Source organism: Staurois parvus, unplaced genomic scaffold (genome assembly GCF_062004578.1).
Source record: "Staurois parvus isolate SC_StPar_1 unplaced genomic scaffold, SC_StPar_1.0 ptg000148l, whole genome shotgun sequence".
Taxonomy (NCBI): Eukaryota; Metazoa; Chordata; class Amphibia; order Anura; family Ranidae; genus Staurois; species Staurois parvus.
The window spans coordinates 591,394-609,180 of NW_028317944.1; the positions used below are offsets into that span (position 1 = coordinate 591,394).

Sequence of the window (17,787 nt, forward strand, 5' to 3'; positions counted from 1 at the left end):
TTTCATTTAACAATCTATTAATCTTTTCTCTCCTTTCTTTTTTGCCTCTATTGCAATGAGTAGTCCTCTAATGTAGGCTTTGTGGGCCTCCCATACTGTTGCAACCGACACATCCTCTGTTTCATTCTCCTCAAAAAACCATTTAATTTCCCTCTTGATCTTTCGATCGATCTCTTCATCCATAAGGAGTGCCTCATTCATCCGCCAGACATAACCTTCTCTTTCCTCTCTACCCCATCTTGACTTCATTGCAACAGGGGCATGATCTGACAGAGTACTTCCTCCAATTTTTACTTCTACTACAGACTCTATAAATCGATGTTCTACCAATATGTAATCCAATCTAGAGTAAGTCTCATGTACATGTGAAAAAAAGGTATAGTCTCTATCTTTCATATTCCTAATTCTCCATATATCCACTAATTGACACTCATGCATCAGTTTCTTTAATAGTCTTAAGGACCTGCTCTCCTCCCTCCTCACACAGGAAGTAGTATCCATCCACGGGTCCATACAGACATTAAAGTCTCCAGCTATTATCATACAACCCCTTTTGAAGTCCATCAATCTCTTCAGTACTAATCTCAAAAATGTCTCCGGCTTCTTATTTGGACAATATATGCTAGCTATTGTACACCCAATTCCCTGTAGTTTACCTCTCAAAACCAAAAACCTTCCCTCCGGATCCGTTATTCTCTTCTCCACCTCAATCCTTATATTCTTTGCAAAACCTATAGCAACCCCTTTTGCTCTTTTAATTGGTTAGTCCGCATAATACCATGTCGGGAAATATCTAGTCTTCAGCCTAACCTTTGACTCCATTTCTAAGTGTGTTTCCTGCAAAAATACCACCAAAGATGTTCTATGTTGTAGTTCATAAATATAATCTGAATCTCCTCACAGGGCAACACAACGCATTTACATTATAAGTTATAAATTGGATTTCTTCCATCTTACCCTACTCCTCTTAACTCCTTCTTCCTCCTTCCCTTCCTCTTTCTTGTTTCTCTTATCCCACAGAGTGTTACTATCCCCCTACTCTTTTTTTTTAACCTTATCCCTCCACCCCTCTCCCAATAACCCCCACCGTCCCTCTCTCCCCCCCCATCTGCCCCCATCCCCCCCCTCCCACCCCCCCCCCCCACTTTTTAGGCCTTCAATTTGCCTAACAATCATTTGTGGAGATAAGATCCACCTTTGATTAATCCTTAGGGCTTCACTCCTCCCATGGATGACTTCCCCTCTATCCAGCCCCCCCACTGACCCCCAATTTCTACAGAGACATCTCCAGAAATGGAGATAGGCCGGAAGGGAGAGGGAAGAAGAGGAAGAGATGGAAAAAAAAAAAGGTTCGCTCCCCCTCTCTCCTCCCCCCCCCCCCCCCTACCAGCTGCCATTCCTCTTTTCTTTTAAATCTAATTTCCCCATGTTCTTCTTCCCAACCAACGTTTTCCGTTCTTTGCAGTTCGAGTCTATCACAGAAATTTCTCAAGTCCTCTGGGAACCTCAGATAAGCTGTAATTCTGTTCTTCCATCCTATTAGGCACTCCGGTATCCCCCATCTATATTGCACATTCTGTTTTTTCATCTGTTCTAACAAAGGTCTCAGGGCTCTCCTTCTCCACAAAGTCTCCGGTGATAAATCCGCATATATCTGAATATCCATTTCTCCATATTTAATTACTGGTTTTCCCTTAGTTTTCCTCCAGATTTTTTCTTTATCTTGAAGCTCATAGTATATCTCTCGGCCTTTCCTTCCCAAGATTCCCATGGAGTTTCCCTTTTCTAGAGATTCATTCTATTTTAGTTCTTTCCATATCAGAGTCTTCCATTATAGAGTTTAGTATTTTACAAACCACCTCATACAATATTTCTCCTTTTGGGCTTTCTGGGACCCCTCGTATCCTGATATTTCTCCTCCTATCTCTATTCTCTTGTATTTCCACCTTATACAGCATTTTTTCCTGAACTTTCCCCATATTGGTTATCTTCTTTTCTAATTCGGAGATATTTTGGGTCTGGTTTTTAACTTTCTCCTCCGTTTCTTCCACTCTTATCAGCAACTGCCCCAAATCATTCCGAATATTTACCATTTCTTGCTTTATTGTTCTCTCCAAATCTCTAAACATTTCTGCCATCTCTTTTTTGTTCGGTATTTGTAGGTCTTTTTCCATCTCTATATTTCCTGATATTTGTTGACTACTAATATCCAGGCCCGATGATTGTCTAGAGCTACTTTGCAGACTAAGGTCTATTTCTCCTTTTTCATTCATACTCTGGGGCCTTTCTGGGGTCACGTTTCCCTGGGACGTATATTTTTTAATTGTGCCGGTTTGGGTCCCTTTCAACCCACCTCCTTTAGCACTTTTATTTTTCATTTCTTCTGTGGCTTTTATTTTCCTTTATAGGCTCGTGGTTGGAAAGAGACAGCTATTAATATACAAGTCCCAGCCCTGTCTATTCACTTTTTCTTTAGCTTTTCTTTCACCGATCTTCTTCTCCTTGTTTATATTCTCTGGGGGTCCCCCCCTTCTCTCGCACTCTGCTTTCCCCAACAACTCAGTACAGGATATGTTATATGTGAAGCCTCAGTCAGACTCACTCACCCTCCTTGCACTTCTCTTCTTGTGAGACGGCTCCAGGCTTCCTCCTTTAGTCCTTCCAGCAGGTCAGCTTCTCCTCTTCTCCTCTCAGGGGGACTCCCCAGGGTTTCCTCTGCTCCCCTCTCTTCGGGCCAGACTGTCTCTCTCCTCTCCGCAGCACTCCAGCAGGGCTCCGGGGCAACTGGCCGGCAAGCAGATCAGCGTCTCTCTCTCTCCCCCGTCAGACGCCCTCACCTCCCAGCGATGCACAGCGGCTGACCACGTGGTCACGCTGCACCTCCTCATCTCCCGGCAACCAGACATGCTGTCACCGCAGGGCTCCACACCAGCTGGTTTCCGACTCCGGGATCTCCCCTCCTGCAGGCCACCACCCATCCAGGGGTGCCCGTCAAGCAGAGGTAGGTCTCACCCTGCAGGGCTCCTGCATATCAAAGGAGCTTGGGGGCCTGGGGGGGGGGTCGGCCAGAGGAGCCTCGTCCGAGAGCTCCTACATCGGGCTCTCCTCAGCTGCCATAGTCAGGCTCCTCCCCGAATGTGAGATGAAAAAACCTATCATCTTTTTCTATTCTATTTGAATTACAATTTATTCTATTTGGAATTTGAATTTTGGAAGACAGGTATATTCTTTCTCTTTTTTTCTAATTCTGTTCTTGTCACTTTCATTCTGTTCTTGTCTATTTCACTCTGTTCTTTTCTATTCTTTTCTATTCTAGTCTATTCCATTTGAATTTGAATGTACTATATTTGAATTTCAGAAGACAGTTATATTCTTTCTATTTTATTCTATTCTATTGTTTTTTTATTTTCTGCCATTTTTATTTGTAAAATCTTTTATTGTTTTATTTTAAGTTGAAATAAGTACAATCAAATAGTTTAGAGAGAGAAGCAGCGAGAAAAAAAATTAAATACATAATCAACGTACATGCTCACTTCTAGATGGATCATGACAAATACAATCTAAATTTCTGTGGGAGCTTGGGTATCTTATTGACTGAAGTACTCAAGCTGTCAAGTCCTAAAATGTCATTAAACCCATATAATTAAAAACTGTCAGTGCATGCTGCATTACATGTTCACACTCACTTAGTCACAATGGGATTTGTTTTCTGTATTGTGCAAAAAACCTGGTTGATCCTGTTGCTCACTTTCCCTCCCCCCTTGTCTGTGCCCTGCCATATCCTGAGATTGAGTAGACCAGCTTTGCCACATCTACTGAACATGCTCCAATTTCAGCTCCCTTCCAAGATTTTCATATCTTCCTTTTTCTTATCTGAGAAGCCCACATGACTATAGTCACACTGTCAGGGAAGGAGCTGTGGAACGGACAGGCAGGCCTAGAGGCAGGGTCGCGCACTGACTGACGACAACCACCACCCACAGACCGGAGTCCAAGTCCCAGGCTGCCTTTCACCAGGGCCCCTGATGGTGGGGATGGACTTGACGCAGCCAGGAACCAGGTCGCGGCCCCCGAGACACCCCAGCTGCGGTAATGGCCGCCGCCAATGGTGTGTAGCTGGTAGGAATCAGATCAGACAATAGCGTAGTCGGGCAGGCCGGGTCGACAACAACATGACAAACGGTACAGAACAGTAGACAAGAATCACAGGTCACAGGCCAGGTTCAGCAACGGGAGGTCAGATCAAAGGAAAACGCAGAGAATGGTCTAGTCACAAGTCGAGTCAGATTCCAGGAGAGTCACGAGAGTATACACAGAGCTGTTGCAACACTAACACACAAAACACGAATGCAAAGGGCATGTGCGGACAACAGACTTATATGTAATCAACCACACCTCTCTGGGGGATGGACCTCAGAGGCCTGAAGGCATAAAAAACTCCCACCATGCTCTTTGCAGAAACCCAAGCTGGATGCCAGCACATGGAGCAGCACAACCTCTGGGAAAAGGGAGGACCTTGACACACACATGTGGGCATATACATTCTGGGTAGATGAAATCCATTTCCCTCTCTCCTCCTCCATGCCCATTAAACAGCTAAACAAAGTGTGGCCAGGATTTTACATGTTGATTGATGGAGGCATCACCTGTAATAGACACAGGCAGTAGGGGCATGTAACAGGCCGTAACTGACAGAACCTCCCACTAGACAGCCAATGGCATGTTTTTGCGCAAAAACAAAATATGATTTCAAATACATATTTATATAAAGATGAAAAATATGAAGAATTAAAATTTGATATTAATTATGTATTTTTCATCTGCATTTGGAAAGGCTGTTTTTTTTTTTTTTTTAACAAGTGACTAGGAGAACTAGAATCTCCTTCTGTTGTTGTTTCCCTGCAGACAGGCTGGGAAAGAGCTTAGCCATGTGACAGCTGTATATCAATTAGGAAAAAGATACTTAGGTTTTTTATTTAGCAAAATAAATACAGTGCTATCGTCCATTTACAGTACATAAAGGGATAATGGAAATTAAACAGTGTGCATTTAGTATGAAAGAGTCTAATCACTGGAATCCCTGGCCATGTAACCAAAAACACAGGGAAGTTACAAAAAAAAAAAAAAAGGGACCCTCTAACTCCTACCAGGCCCTTTAGGTTTGGTTTGTATTTAAAGGGACCCCCCACACAATAATATCAAAAAAAGGTGTGAGGCACCCCCGAATTCTATAACAATCTCTATGGCTCTGGTACAGATCTAAAGAGGAGGACTCCATACAATAAAAGTGAAATAAAAAAATGCATGAAGTTCCCATAATAATCCACACTGGCCCCTTAATCCAGCAATGCCGTCTGGCTGGCCAGAAAAGGGGGTTGAGCATGTGATGTCCCTTCTGAACCAAACCAGTCCACATGGCTTCAGCGTGAGGGGGTACCTTGTCATAGGAGACTCCCCTGGCAAAGTACCTAGTCCCCATGTTGATGTTGTGGGGGCATGCAGATGGGGGATTTATTAATTTGCAAAAAAATGTAAACAGTAAAAAAAGCACAAATTCCTTTAATAAAAAAAAGTCCCATTGTGTACATCCACCATTAATCATGTCATACAGCAATTCAGATCCATGCCAGTCACAATGCCTACCAACCCACTGAAATATGGCTGGTCCTTTTGTTTGCCTTCCTCTGAGGTCCAGTGGGGTTGAGATCTGGAGACTGGCTAGGCCACTCCAGGACCTTGAAATGCTTCTTACGAAGCCACTCCTTCGTTGCCCGGGCGGTATGTTTGGGATCATTGTCATGTTGGAAGACCCAGCCATGTTTCATCTTGAATGCCCTTGCTGATGAAAGGAGGTTTGCACTCAAAATCTCACGATACATGGCCCATTCATTGTGTCCTGTACATGGATCAGTTCTATTTTGGTTTCATCTGACCATATGACATTCTCCCAATCCTCTTCTGGGCCCATCTGCAGTTTGCTAGAGAGCATTTGGATGATCCAGAAGAGGACTGGGAGAATATCATATGGTCAGATGAAACCAAAATAGAACTGTTTGGTAGAAACATAACTCGTCGTGTTTGGAGGAGACAGAATGCTGAGTTGCATCCAAAGAAAACCATACCTACTGTGAAGCATGGGGGTGGCAACATCATGCTTTGGGGCTGTTTCTCCACAAAGGGACCAGGACGACTGATCCATGTACAGGACAGAATGAATGGGGCCATGTATCGTGAGATTTTGAGTGCAAACCTCCTTCCATCAGCAAAGGCATTGAAGATGAAATGTGGCTGGGTCTTCCAACATGACAATGATCCCAAACATACCGCCCGGGCAATGAAGGAGTGGCTTCGTAAGAAGCATTTCAAGGTCCTGGAGTGGTCTAGCCAGTCTCCAGATCTCAACCCCATAGAAAACCTTTGGAGGGAGTTGAAAGTCCATGTTGCCCAGCGACAGCCCCAACACATCACTGCTCTAGAGGAGATCTGCATGGAGGAATGGGCCAACATGCCAGCAACAGTGTGTGCAAACCTTGTGAAGACTTACAGGAAACGTTTGACCTCTGTCATTGCCAACAAAGGATATATAACAAAGTATTGAGATGAACTTTTGATATTGACCAAATACTTATTTTCCACCATAATTTGCAAATAAATTCTTTCCAAATCAGCCAATGTGATTGTCTGTATTTGTTTTCTCATTTTGTCTCTCATAGTTGAGGTCTACCTACGATGCCAATTACAGGCCTCTCTCATCTTTTTAAGTGGGAGAACTTGCACAAATGGAGGCTGACTAAATACTTTTTTGCCCCACTGTATGTGCACACTTTGCCCCTTAAGGTCTCGAAAGACATTTTCAACTGAGGCTTTTTTACCTTAATACATTTAACATATTTTTTGTTAAATAGCACAAGTTATTTAAAAATGTATGTTATTTATTTTAAAGATATTTTTTTTTCTATATTGCTTGACTAAGATAATAATGTTGAGATCTATGCTTTACTTTGCCTTTTCAGGTATGCAACTTTCCCCTGGATGTACCTTATTTCTGGATTTTTTCCCAGTTCAGATGTTGCATTTATATCATATATCTCTGCAAACTGTATGCTTGGTCTATGTACAATGTTGCTGACATTTCTACCACGACTATTAGCTGAGATTTCAAACATTGAGGTTAGTAAATCAGTAATACAATTTTCATAATATGCAGTATGTAACTCAGGATACACAAAATGTACTTGAATAAACAGTCTTTCAATTGGAACCCCATTCAAAGCTGTTATTTGTTTTATTTTTGACTAGCAGTGATGTAAAAAAGGCAGTGGAAGGTGATAGCCATTTTCAAGTTTTATTGCTGTATGTGTTCCCTCTAAAATGAAACCTTGATTCCAAGTAATACTTGAGAGTAACTTTTTTTTACTGTCTGTGTCTTCAAAATGAAATTCCTCAAAAAACTTATAGTTCCCACTAACATTGTACAGATGACTGTTGGTCCTCTGTCCCTAAGGTCAACTTTGTTGTCAGCACTAAGCTGCTCTGATTGTATGTAGTGTTTTAGGCACTCATCACCACAGTTTTAAGACATGTGATGACAGTTCTGAAGCTCAGGCATATCATTAAATATGAATTCTGTTTAGTGCTTTAGGACAGTGCTTAGGAAACAAGGGTCCAGCTGGTCATTTGCAATACATTAGTATCTCAATCTGCTATTATTTCTAAAGATTCTGGTCATGACTCCACTCTGTTTTCTCCTTTTTTCATTTAGTTTGTATGTTGCCTACCCAACAGCCCACCTTCTCTAACCTAACTAGACCCATCTATAAATTAAGGGGCTATTGAGAGTAAGTCGGTCAATGTATTTTTTTTTCTTCCGTAAGAAAGAACTTATCCAAAAAAATAACACCAAAAAAGAGAAGTGGAAGGTTGTGTAGAAGAGAATCAAGAGCTGCCAAGTGCACCATTAAGAATTTATTGGCATAATGAATGCTCATTACAGCTTTTTATTATCATTGAATTTATATGCATACTGTGTGCTAAATATAACATCACATTCAACACCTAAATTAATGTCTAAACAGTAAAAAATTGTTGTACCAATGATGTGTAGTAGCTATATAAGAGAATCTAAAAACATAAATGAGAGACTTTACAATACACCACTGTCTGGAATATCCAGTTAAATGGCTGCACATGCCAATGTGCATTGCATTCAGTCAGCCTTTTTGAATGGCTTGTCCATTTAACCAAAATCCACAGAAAAGGTGCATGCGCAATATTTAGCCATGCAACCCACCACATTACACAGTAATGCTTTACTGTCTGTTGTGGTGTGCTGCAGTCCAGGTGTGTTGGAAAGGTACAAAGGAGTGCCATTAAGCAATGATAGCATCACAGTGCACCAGCACTTGGAATGAGCTTCGGGTTTGGGTTGATCCCAACTCTAGATGTTCGAGGCATAACAGTGCACCAGCTCTAGGAATGAGCTTCAGGTTTGGGTTGATCACAACTCTAGATGTTTTGAGGCATAACAGTGCACCAGCACTAGGAATGAGCTTCGGGTTTGGGTTTATCCCAACTCTAGATGTTTCCGGCATAACAGTGCACCAGCTCTAGGAATAAGCTTCAGGCTTGGGTTAACCCCAACTCTAGATGTTCAAGGTGAGGGTGAACTAAATTGCCAGATTAGGCCTGTTCACCTGTCCAAACCTCTGGTTGCTGCTGCAGTCAGAATTGATTAATTTAGTGGCAATATCATTATCGTCACTTACTGAATCACTTCCCGGCCTGTCCACTGGCTTGCTTCAGATAGTAAAAAAGCCAATGAATTTTGCAGGTGACATTATTACCTAATTATTGGCTTGTTGGCATTCAGCATCCAGCTGGAAAGCTTTCATTTGCATCAGAACCAGTGTGCTTGTTTTTGTGGGTTTTTGAGGCACCATTCATCATAATAGAGGATAGATATACAATGCTGCATGATGTGATTGCCCATGGATTTACACCATGTGTTTTTGTTCAGTAAACATTTTTTAATGGTTTTTCTGTTTGTTTTTTTTTATAATGTACCTACATTTTTCAAATGAGTAACAAATATCTGGGGGTTCCCTTATTTTAAAGAGACAGCACAATGGCTTAGTGGTTAGCTCTTCTGCCATGCAGAACTAGGGTCATCCATTTATACCCTGTGCTTGTGTGGGTTTTCCTCTGGTAATTTAAGGTAAAGATCCTAGATTATAAGCCACTTTAGGGCAGAGAATGTTGTGAATCTACAAAACATGTAAAGCACTACATACATTATTGGCACTATGTAAATACCTGTTGTAGCAATTAAAAAAATCCCCTTTACAGACCCCCACATTCACTGGGCTAGACATTTGGAGAAGAGGCCCTTGTCCCCAACATGAGGACAAAGTGCTTGTCCATGGTGCCCCCCTGGCAAGGTAACCTCTCCATGTTTTCCTGGCCATCTAGGCTGTATGCATGGATAAAGGTCTGGTATGTATTGTGGGGGAACCACATGGCATTTTTTCATTTCATTTTAGGAGATCCCACTTAAAATCCATATTAGACCCTTATCCTCCATAAAAGTAGAATATAGATATTGAGGGGGATCTCCAGGACACCTTGTTTTTCAAATGGAATAAACCAGTCTAGGGAAATTGATTTAGTGGCAATATTTTTTTTTTCTAAAATATCATTGTTGCTATAGTACATCTTACTACTACTTTGTGTGCAAGTTTAAGGCATCCCCAAATTGTGTATATTTATTGTTAACCTTTAAGCTTTTTAAAAATACCCACTCTCTGCCAAAAGCATTTAAAGAGGTCAAAAGGCCTGGTGAGTTTTTATTATAGCAGTTGGAGTGGGATATATAAACAGGAGTGTAAGTATACAGATGTACCTACCAGTTTAAAGGGTTTATAATAGCTTTTTCCACATGGCTCAATAGCTGCCCTTGCTTGTCTCTAATCTGCTTGCTCTGTATACTGACCATTGTGTATTGACCATGTCTCTGCCTAAGGACTGGGTGGACCCATGTCTATTATTTATTGCTTCATCTGCCTGCCCCCTGGACTGATACTTGTCTGTTTATCAATACTTCTACCTGCTGCCTGGGCCTGCCACATGTCTCCACCTGTGGCCTGGACCAACCTCAGCTTGTCTTCCTATCAAAGTCTTGCCAAGGCACCAGTCTCTGCCATCCTTTGTGGGCACCTGTATCACCCCATGGGTATGTTCTGCTTTTACCATTTCTCTGTTTTCATATGTTACATGTTCAGAGAATATAGCACCATGTAATAATTCCTGGGGGCAGCCAAGTACCTGTTTGCCTACTTGCCTTTAAGGGAATGGGGTGAAGCAACGCTATCCAAATCTATTCTGTGACCTCTGATTTTGTACATGAATGAGCATTACTGAATATAGGAAGGCAGCCATCATCTTCCCTGATAAGTCATCATCTTAGTAGGTTTTGTTGTCTGGCAAGTGTAATTTTTCTTTTCCAGGCTTGATAACCTGGCACATACACATTTTCAGCATTAGGCTTCATTTCTTGGCAAGTATAATTTTTCTGTTTCTCTCTTGATTGCCTGGCAAGCATACAATTGTCAGTGTCAGCCCTAGCAGGCTGGTGATTTTTCTTTTTTTATCCACTTGTTTTTTTCTACTACAAAATGTCATAAAAAGGTACAGTGTTCAGGAGTCATATAATACCATTATTATAACAGTCAAGAGCAGTGAATACATCTTAGATTCTGAAGCTGATCTTAACTATGAACCAGTATAAAACAGTGACACTGTAGGGCACCTTTGTTTCTGAGTATGAAGCAGTCCCTACAAAAACAGGTAAATGTACTAAGCTACAAGCATCAGTGGTGTGCTTTTCAACACCAGCCACAAAATGGTAGACAGACGCTGTCCAGAGAGCCCATGCTCTCTGGACAGTGTCTGTCATTCTTAAAAATCAGTGTCATTCTTAAAAATCCTTTATGGGTTGCCCTCAATTTTGAGCCACCAATCATTCCCCATGTAAATGCCAGCCTGGCATAATGTAGACACTGATAATTTTGTTATTATACATTTTAATCTATTTTTTATTGATAACCTTTTAAAATTTAAGTGAACAAAAAATTTTTTCAGGTCCACACGAAACATGGGAATACCTAAAAAAACAAACAAACAAAAAAACAGTTGTCATCTTACTGGTCCACAGGCCCAATATATTCTGCAGTCATTCATTTTCTTTACTAGACTAGATACATCAGTGGCACCTCCTGGGTGCTCTCCATCTCATGGAGGGCCTGGGAGTATGATCCACTGAGAAAGTACCAATTTGAGGGTATCTATCTGCCTGCCTACTTACCGGCTCAGAGGGAATCATTCCAGTGGAGACACGGGATACCAGTGGGGCTTTAAGCCCAGGATACCAGGCTGCAAAGAGTATTTACACAGGTAGGATCCAGGGGTGATCCGCAAGGCTTTGTGGCCCTGAGGGGTCACAAAGTGGAGGTGAGAGGCCACTGCAGCCATTTTGGGATCCCCAACCGGTGTGTTGTGCATTCACAGTGTGTGGTTTGCATGACCATGAAGAGTGAAGCACCGTGTCTAACTGGACTGTGTCGCACCATTGTCTTGTATATGTTATACAATATCTGAGTGATGTTTTTGAGCACTTAGTGTGTTTTTTATCCCTCCACAGGGATACACATTCACTTAGACTTGTGTCCCATTATTGGGTACCAGGGGTCACACTGTCTGCATCCCTTACAGGGATTGGGCTCACCATATTTATTATATAGGCCACTTTATTTGGTCTCTCATTCAGACCTTGTGTTGCTTCAGCACTTATTGTCACACTTATTGGGTCTTTATATAGCGCTACACCATTTTTCTATTTTTCATTCATTTTCTTTGCCCTCTCAGAAGTGACCCCACTTATGGCAAACTCTCCATCCTCCCCTCATCAATTGTTTTCTCAAACATTAATATAACTGTACACACTGTCAATGAGTCCCTTGTGCACTTCACTGGTAAACGTGGTATAAAAGAATGCATCCTCAGCAGATATGCTAGTTATTGTGTTAAGCTGTATAAAGTATGCAAATGTGGCACAGAATACACATTTATTTTTAGAGGTTACGAAGGTAAAGATAACCAGTTGGAGCTGCCTGGATGTACTGTGTATCTTACCTTGGCATCCATGGAAAGTTGGAGTCACCAGGGATACCGCTTTTACATTGACAATTTTTACTACTTTTTAGAATCCTTTTTCTACAAAATACTTTGGCTTGTAGTACAATGTAACAAAATTAGAATGACTTTCCACAAACTCTTGTGAATACAAAGATGAAAATGGGAAAGGCAAAAATGTCTGCTGAGCCAGGAACTACTGGCATTAAAATTTAAAGGATAACTTCACATTTTTAAATAAAAATATAAATGCACATGGTTTTTCAGGAGACTATAAAGCATTGCACCTGTGAACAGCAGATTGCTGGTGCAATCTCAGGGCCCTGCAGACTGTCAGTGTAGCTGTCTGCCTGACCTCGTACAGGAAGGAAGCTGCTGAATGACAGGAAAGATCAATTAACTAACTAGAGTGCTCATCAGTGCCCTGGTAGTTCATTGAGGAATTAGAAGCTATCAGCCTCAATGGCTGATGGTAGTTGTAGTTCTCCCATTAACAGAATGAATGATGAGTCCAGATGGGCTGAGCCCCGCATGGCCATGTTTTATTTTTTTAAAATTGTGACAGTGGGTGCGGGAAGACGTTTCCCAGCCCACTGTCACAACGGAGATTTTTTTAGGGGGGGGGACCCTCGGTTAGTAACATGTTACATAATATATACTAGAGGTGAACTTACCCTTTAAGAAAAAAAGGGGGGATTAGGAAAAAATCAGTCCACACAATATTTGATATACAATATCAACATTTTGAAAGAAATGAGTGCTGAGCTAATTCACAGACTTAGAACATAAATAATGTCCAAATATGATAAACATTCCCTCAAATTAGTGTAAAGAAAAATACCACACAGTGAATTAACACAGTACATAAACATTGGAAAATGTAAATATCAAATCAACTGTTAAGTGCCAGCGAAAAAATAAATCAGTCACAAGAGAAATCCAAAAGAGTTAATCAGTCCTCTTTAGATGCGCTCTTCCAAGAAAATCCACACCACCTCAGTGCCAAAAGTGAGTACTTACCAGAAGTATATGACCCCAGTTGCCTGAGTGGTCATGGATGTTATAATGACTATGGGACACCAATGCTTCACTTATAAAACATGCTCAAAAGCCACATACTGTACATATGGGGAAAAAAAGTGGCGTTCCTAAGAGTGTAAATTGTAAACTGGGCAACTGCCAAATTTTATTTAACCCTAATTCTTCCTAGTATGGTATTCAAAAAAGGGTGCTTATCCTTTGTATCTCCCATTTTTCTTCTGCCTGCCCCTTGCTTCCCATTATCTCCTTTTTTCTCCTCCTCCTCCTCACCCCTGTTCTTCATTGATCACCTTTTCCTTTCAATTTTTTCCCCTGCACTCTTCATTCCCTTTTTCCTCTCCTTTCTCTTGTTCATTCCTTTTCTCTTATACTTTTCTGACGTTTCCTTCTTTCTTCCACTCTCCTCCTTCCCCCCCTTTTATCATTTTATCTTGCAATCCCTTTCCTTTTTTTTTTGCTTTTTTCCTCCACTTTTACTTATTGTTTTTCTCTCTCTTCCCCCATTTTTCCTTCCTCCTCTCCTCTCCAACCCCTTTTTTCTTTACATTTTTCTCTTTTTCCTTTTTCTATCCTGTTTTTCTCTCTTTTCTACCCAGTGTCTCTCATCTTATACTTTATCCCTGTGACCCATTCCTTCTGTCTGGAAAGAATCATTCAAGTGTGCAGAACAGTTGTTCATGTGTGAAAGCATGCACAAACACCAGGCAGGCTATTTAAACTGCAGTATGACCTGGGGTCCTTGCCGCTTGGTCTATTACTTTCTCTGAAGCATCTGAAACTTGTTCCTGTTTTGACTCTCTGTTGCCCACTTGATCTGCCCCTGACCTTGCCTGAACACTGTCTGTATCAACCCCTGGCTTGTCCTTGGTTTTTGTCTCTGCCTGCTGCTCCTGCTTATACAGCAACCCTAGCCTGACCTTGACTATTCTTCGGCCTGCTGTGTTGTACCTTGATCTGCTTTTCAGTTGCCAACCCATACTGTTTGACCCTGGTCTCTGCATCTGAACCAGCTAACTTGTGTCACTTGCGATGCCAGTCTTCCGTCAGCCTAGCCTGCTTGTCAGCAATGCACAGCCTGCTCCACAGCAACACACTACCTGCTCTTTGGCATCCTGCAGCTGAAGACCTGTTAGGCATTCGTGCCCACTCTGTGCTCAGGCACTCTTGTCACTTTACCAGGACTCCTGAGCCAGAAGTGTAAGAGAAGCCTACCTCATCACATCAAGCTCCACCACCAGGTATGTTACAGTACCAAGAGGACATGTTGGAGCCTGAGAGAGGGGGTTCTCCATTGGATGAAATTTGTCAGCACATTGCAGCACTAACTCAATACGTTAAAAGCCTTCAAGAGGAGTATACACCGCTTGAGAGCCACATCCAGGACCTACCTACACCTGTGACCTCTTGAACTGGCTAGAGTGGTGGTCCTGAATTCTCTGGAAGGACTGATTTACTTATCTATCCAGATCGACAGGAGACTTAGAGAGCAACGACTTGAAAGAACCACTGGTCTAGCTCACCCTGTGTGGATGTTGCCCAAGGTGTCACCTCTGGTTGCTCCTGCCTTCTCTGGTCCAGTTCCACCTGATAAACCTGAACCCATGCAGTTGGATCTCCTATTCACCTCACTCACACCTGAAGAATGGCAACGTCATTGTCAACACAACCTGTGTCTCTATTGCGGTGAAGGAAGTCATTATGTGCGCAACTGTCCAGCCAAGCTCCGTAAGTGCCTGTTAATTTCCTCTTATAATAGGCTTTCTGAAGTATTGAAGCCCAAGCAAGTAACTCTTCCCATTTCATTTTAGCTTCCGGGAAGGGACATTCTGATGTCCTCCATAATTAACTCTGGAGCCTGCAGTTGTTTGTATTGATCTATCTTTTGCTGCAAAACACCAGATTCCCTTGCAACCCAAGGCTCAAGGACTTTCTGTATATTTGTCAGCAACAAGTCTAGGACTGTTACACGTGAAACCATTTCTCTGCCAGTAACTTCCTCCTTTTCAAATCATAAAGAACTATTGTGCCTCGATGCCATCTCCTCTCTACTGTACCCTGTCATCTTATGCTTACCATGGCTGCAGGCCCACAACCCTCACATCAACTGGGCCACAGGAGAGGTGAACTTCCAATCATCCTATTGCCAGGAACATTGTCCACCCAAGATTTCGGCCCCTACTCTGCTATGTATGGACACTGACACAAACAGCTGCGTCAAGTGGTTCCAAAAGTCTATCATGGCTTCCTGGATGTCTTTAGCAAATGAGGGGCTGATATTCTACCACCACACAGGCCTTATGACGGCCCCATCGAATTGCTGCCTGGGTCCGAAATCTCATGCAGATTAATCTTTTTAAACATGAACTTGAGGCTTTGAAAGAATATCTGGATGACAGTCTGTTGTGGGCTTTTGAATCATGTCTCAAGAATCTGACTTTTATCAAGACATACTATTATATGGCAAACAGCTCAGCATAGCCGGATGCTAAGAGTTAATTTTGTCTTGGTTGAACCATCAAGAATTCTAGTTAAAGAACTGGAGAGAATGGGGGAAGTAAGACTTTTCCAAGACAATAAGACTGTTTGAACTGTCAACAAGGACTATTTGTATATGGAGGTCGAGAAGAATGCACATACAGAAAGTCAAACACATAGGACTTTGACTTGTAAACATTTCAACAATAATGAGACGGGAACTCAACTGGTTGAAAGCTTAACCAAAACCTGTAGAGTGTGATGAACCAACAGACCTCTGAAACTATTACCATATACTATTGTTCACCAAGGGTGAAAGCATTAACAATTGTTTACCATGAGTCCAATACAAGGACCAGGCAAATAGAGAGTTTTTTTTCTACACAGAGAAAATGTTGATTCTGAAACAAAGAGGTGAAATTCAGGACATTTAAGTCTAAAAGTTCACTGTATATCATTACAAAAATATACTACAAAAACAGATTATAAATAAGATGTCATAGACTTTAAACACCACTAAATACTCAGCAATGGGAACTATATATCACTAACTTGAGTATTGAGATGATGGGAAGTAAGATGTATTATAAACTAGCATTAGTTACATGTCGTATCAGGAAACAAACAGGATGGTATTTCAAGAAGGAATAACTGAATATACACCTATATTCCATGGTCCCTATTTAGAATATCATAGGTATGATCACTGCTATATCGGGAAAGAGCCGTATATTTTATTCCTGAAATTACCTGAAGATTCCACCCAAGGTATGAGTCATCTCAAATACTCACATTGTTCTGTGATACATGACCGCCACCTGGCGGGCAGGTGAGAAATAGCTTATGTACACACATTTCTCAACTAGCCAATCAGGAAGCCTGGTGGGAAGGTATCTTAGAACAATGGACTAGTGGATATAAAAGCCCATGTGCTTTAAGAAAAAAAAGAACCCTCATAAAGACCTCATGGGAAGACCTGACATCGGAAGAAGATCTCTGCTGAATAACTACTCTTCCATCTTTTCAAACTTCCTAAAACTTTAAACCTCTAATCTTATAACTTCCTACATTCTCCCCTACTGAATCTATCACTTGCCCTATATATCAGTCTAAAGGCGTTCCACTGCCAGCTAAATCCACGGGAGAGTTGCCCAGTCTGAATTCCGGGTGTGGTGAGATATTTATTTGATTTTGTATTAATTATTTTCTCTGTTGTGTGGAATCATAAAATTACCTTAGTGTATCATAACAATATTGGGTAGTTAGATATATGTAGAAAGATACTGTGTTACTGTTAAAAATTGTTTATTGCCATATTATAAATTTTTTTCATATTTCATAATTTATTGAATATTAATAACCAGAGTATCATATATCAAGGGCTTGCTTCTTGCAATCCTATGGCCACGGCTTGTAAGAATATAACCTTTGAGATATTCGAAATTATTAATTATTAATAAATTTAATAAATATCATATCATTTAAAATTTGTGATTGATGTAATTAGTTAGAGACCTTATTATTGTGTCTTACATTGGTAGGATATATTTTTGATTGTGTGTACCAATATTCATTTATCACCAGTCTTTTGCGTTTTGTGTTAATATAGATATAATTTTTGTACATAAATAAATTTTTATATTTATCTATTATAAGGCAAATTTTGTGTGTATGGTACGAAATCATATTGGCTAAAAGAATTCAAGGTATAATAATAAGTGGTGATCAAATTATCAAGGTGTCCAAATTATTGGTCTACTAAATATTTGCCGTATTTTAACGGCTGGAGGCACTGTAATATTTCATCTAAGGGAAAGGGACACGCCCTTTATAAATAAAAATATCCTTACATAAACCACCACAGCAAGTCTTAGGCTGGACATACATTATACAATTTTCTTGAGAATGTTACTATTGATTTACCACAAACCATATAATATGAGATCAAACCTAAACAACACCTTCAATTGTATCCAATTAGGCAGGCCCTTGCACTACATAGTTGAAGGTAAATCTAAACAACATTGGGCAGAAATTGAACAGAAAATTGTATAGTGTATGACCAGCCTTAGCAAGGGATTCATC

At 41.0% G+C, this 17,787-nt stretch overlaps 1 protein-coding gene across 1 annotated transcript in view; it reads left to right on the forward strand.

Moving 5' to 3' along the window:
* LOC149464696 (ATP-binding cassette sub-family A member 13-like) overlaps nucleotides 1–17,787 on the forward strand; it is a 594,838-nt gene that overhangs the window by 456,062 nt on the left and 120,989 nt on the right. Inside the window, exon 27 of the mRNA XM_089674212.1 lies at nucleotides 7,014–7,170. Within this exon, the coding sequence (XP_089530338.1) occupies nucleotides 7,014–7,170 (157 nt within the window). The remainder of the gene's footprint in view (nucleotides 1–7,013; nucleotides 7,171–17,787) is intronic.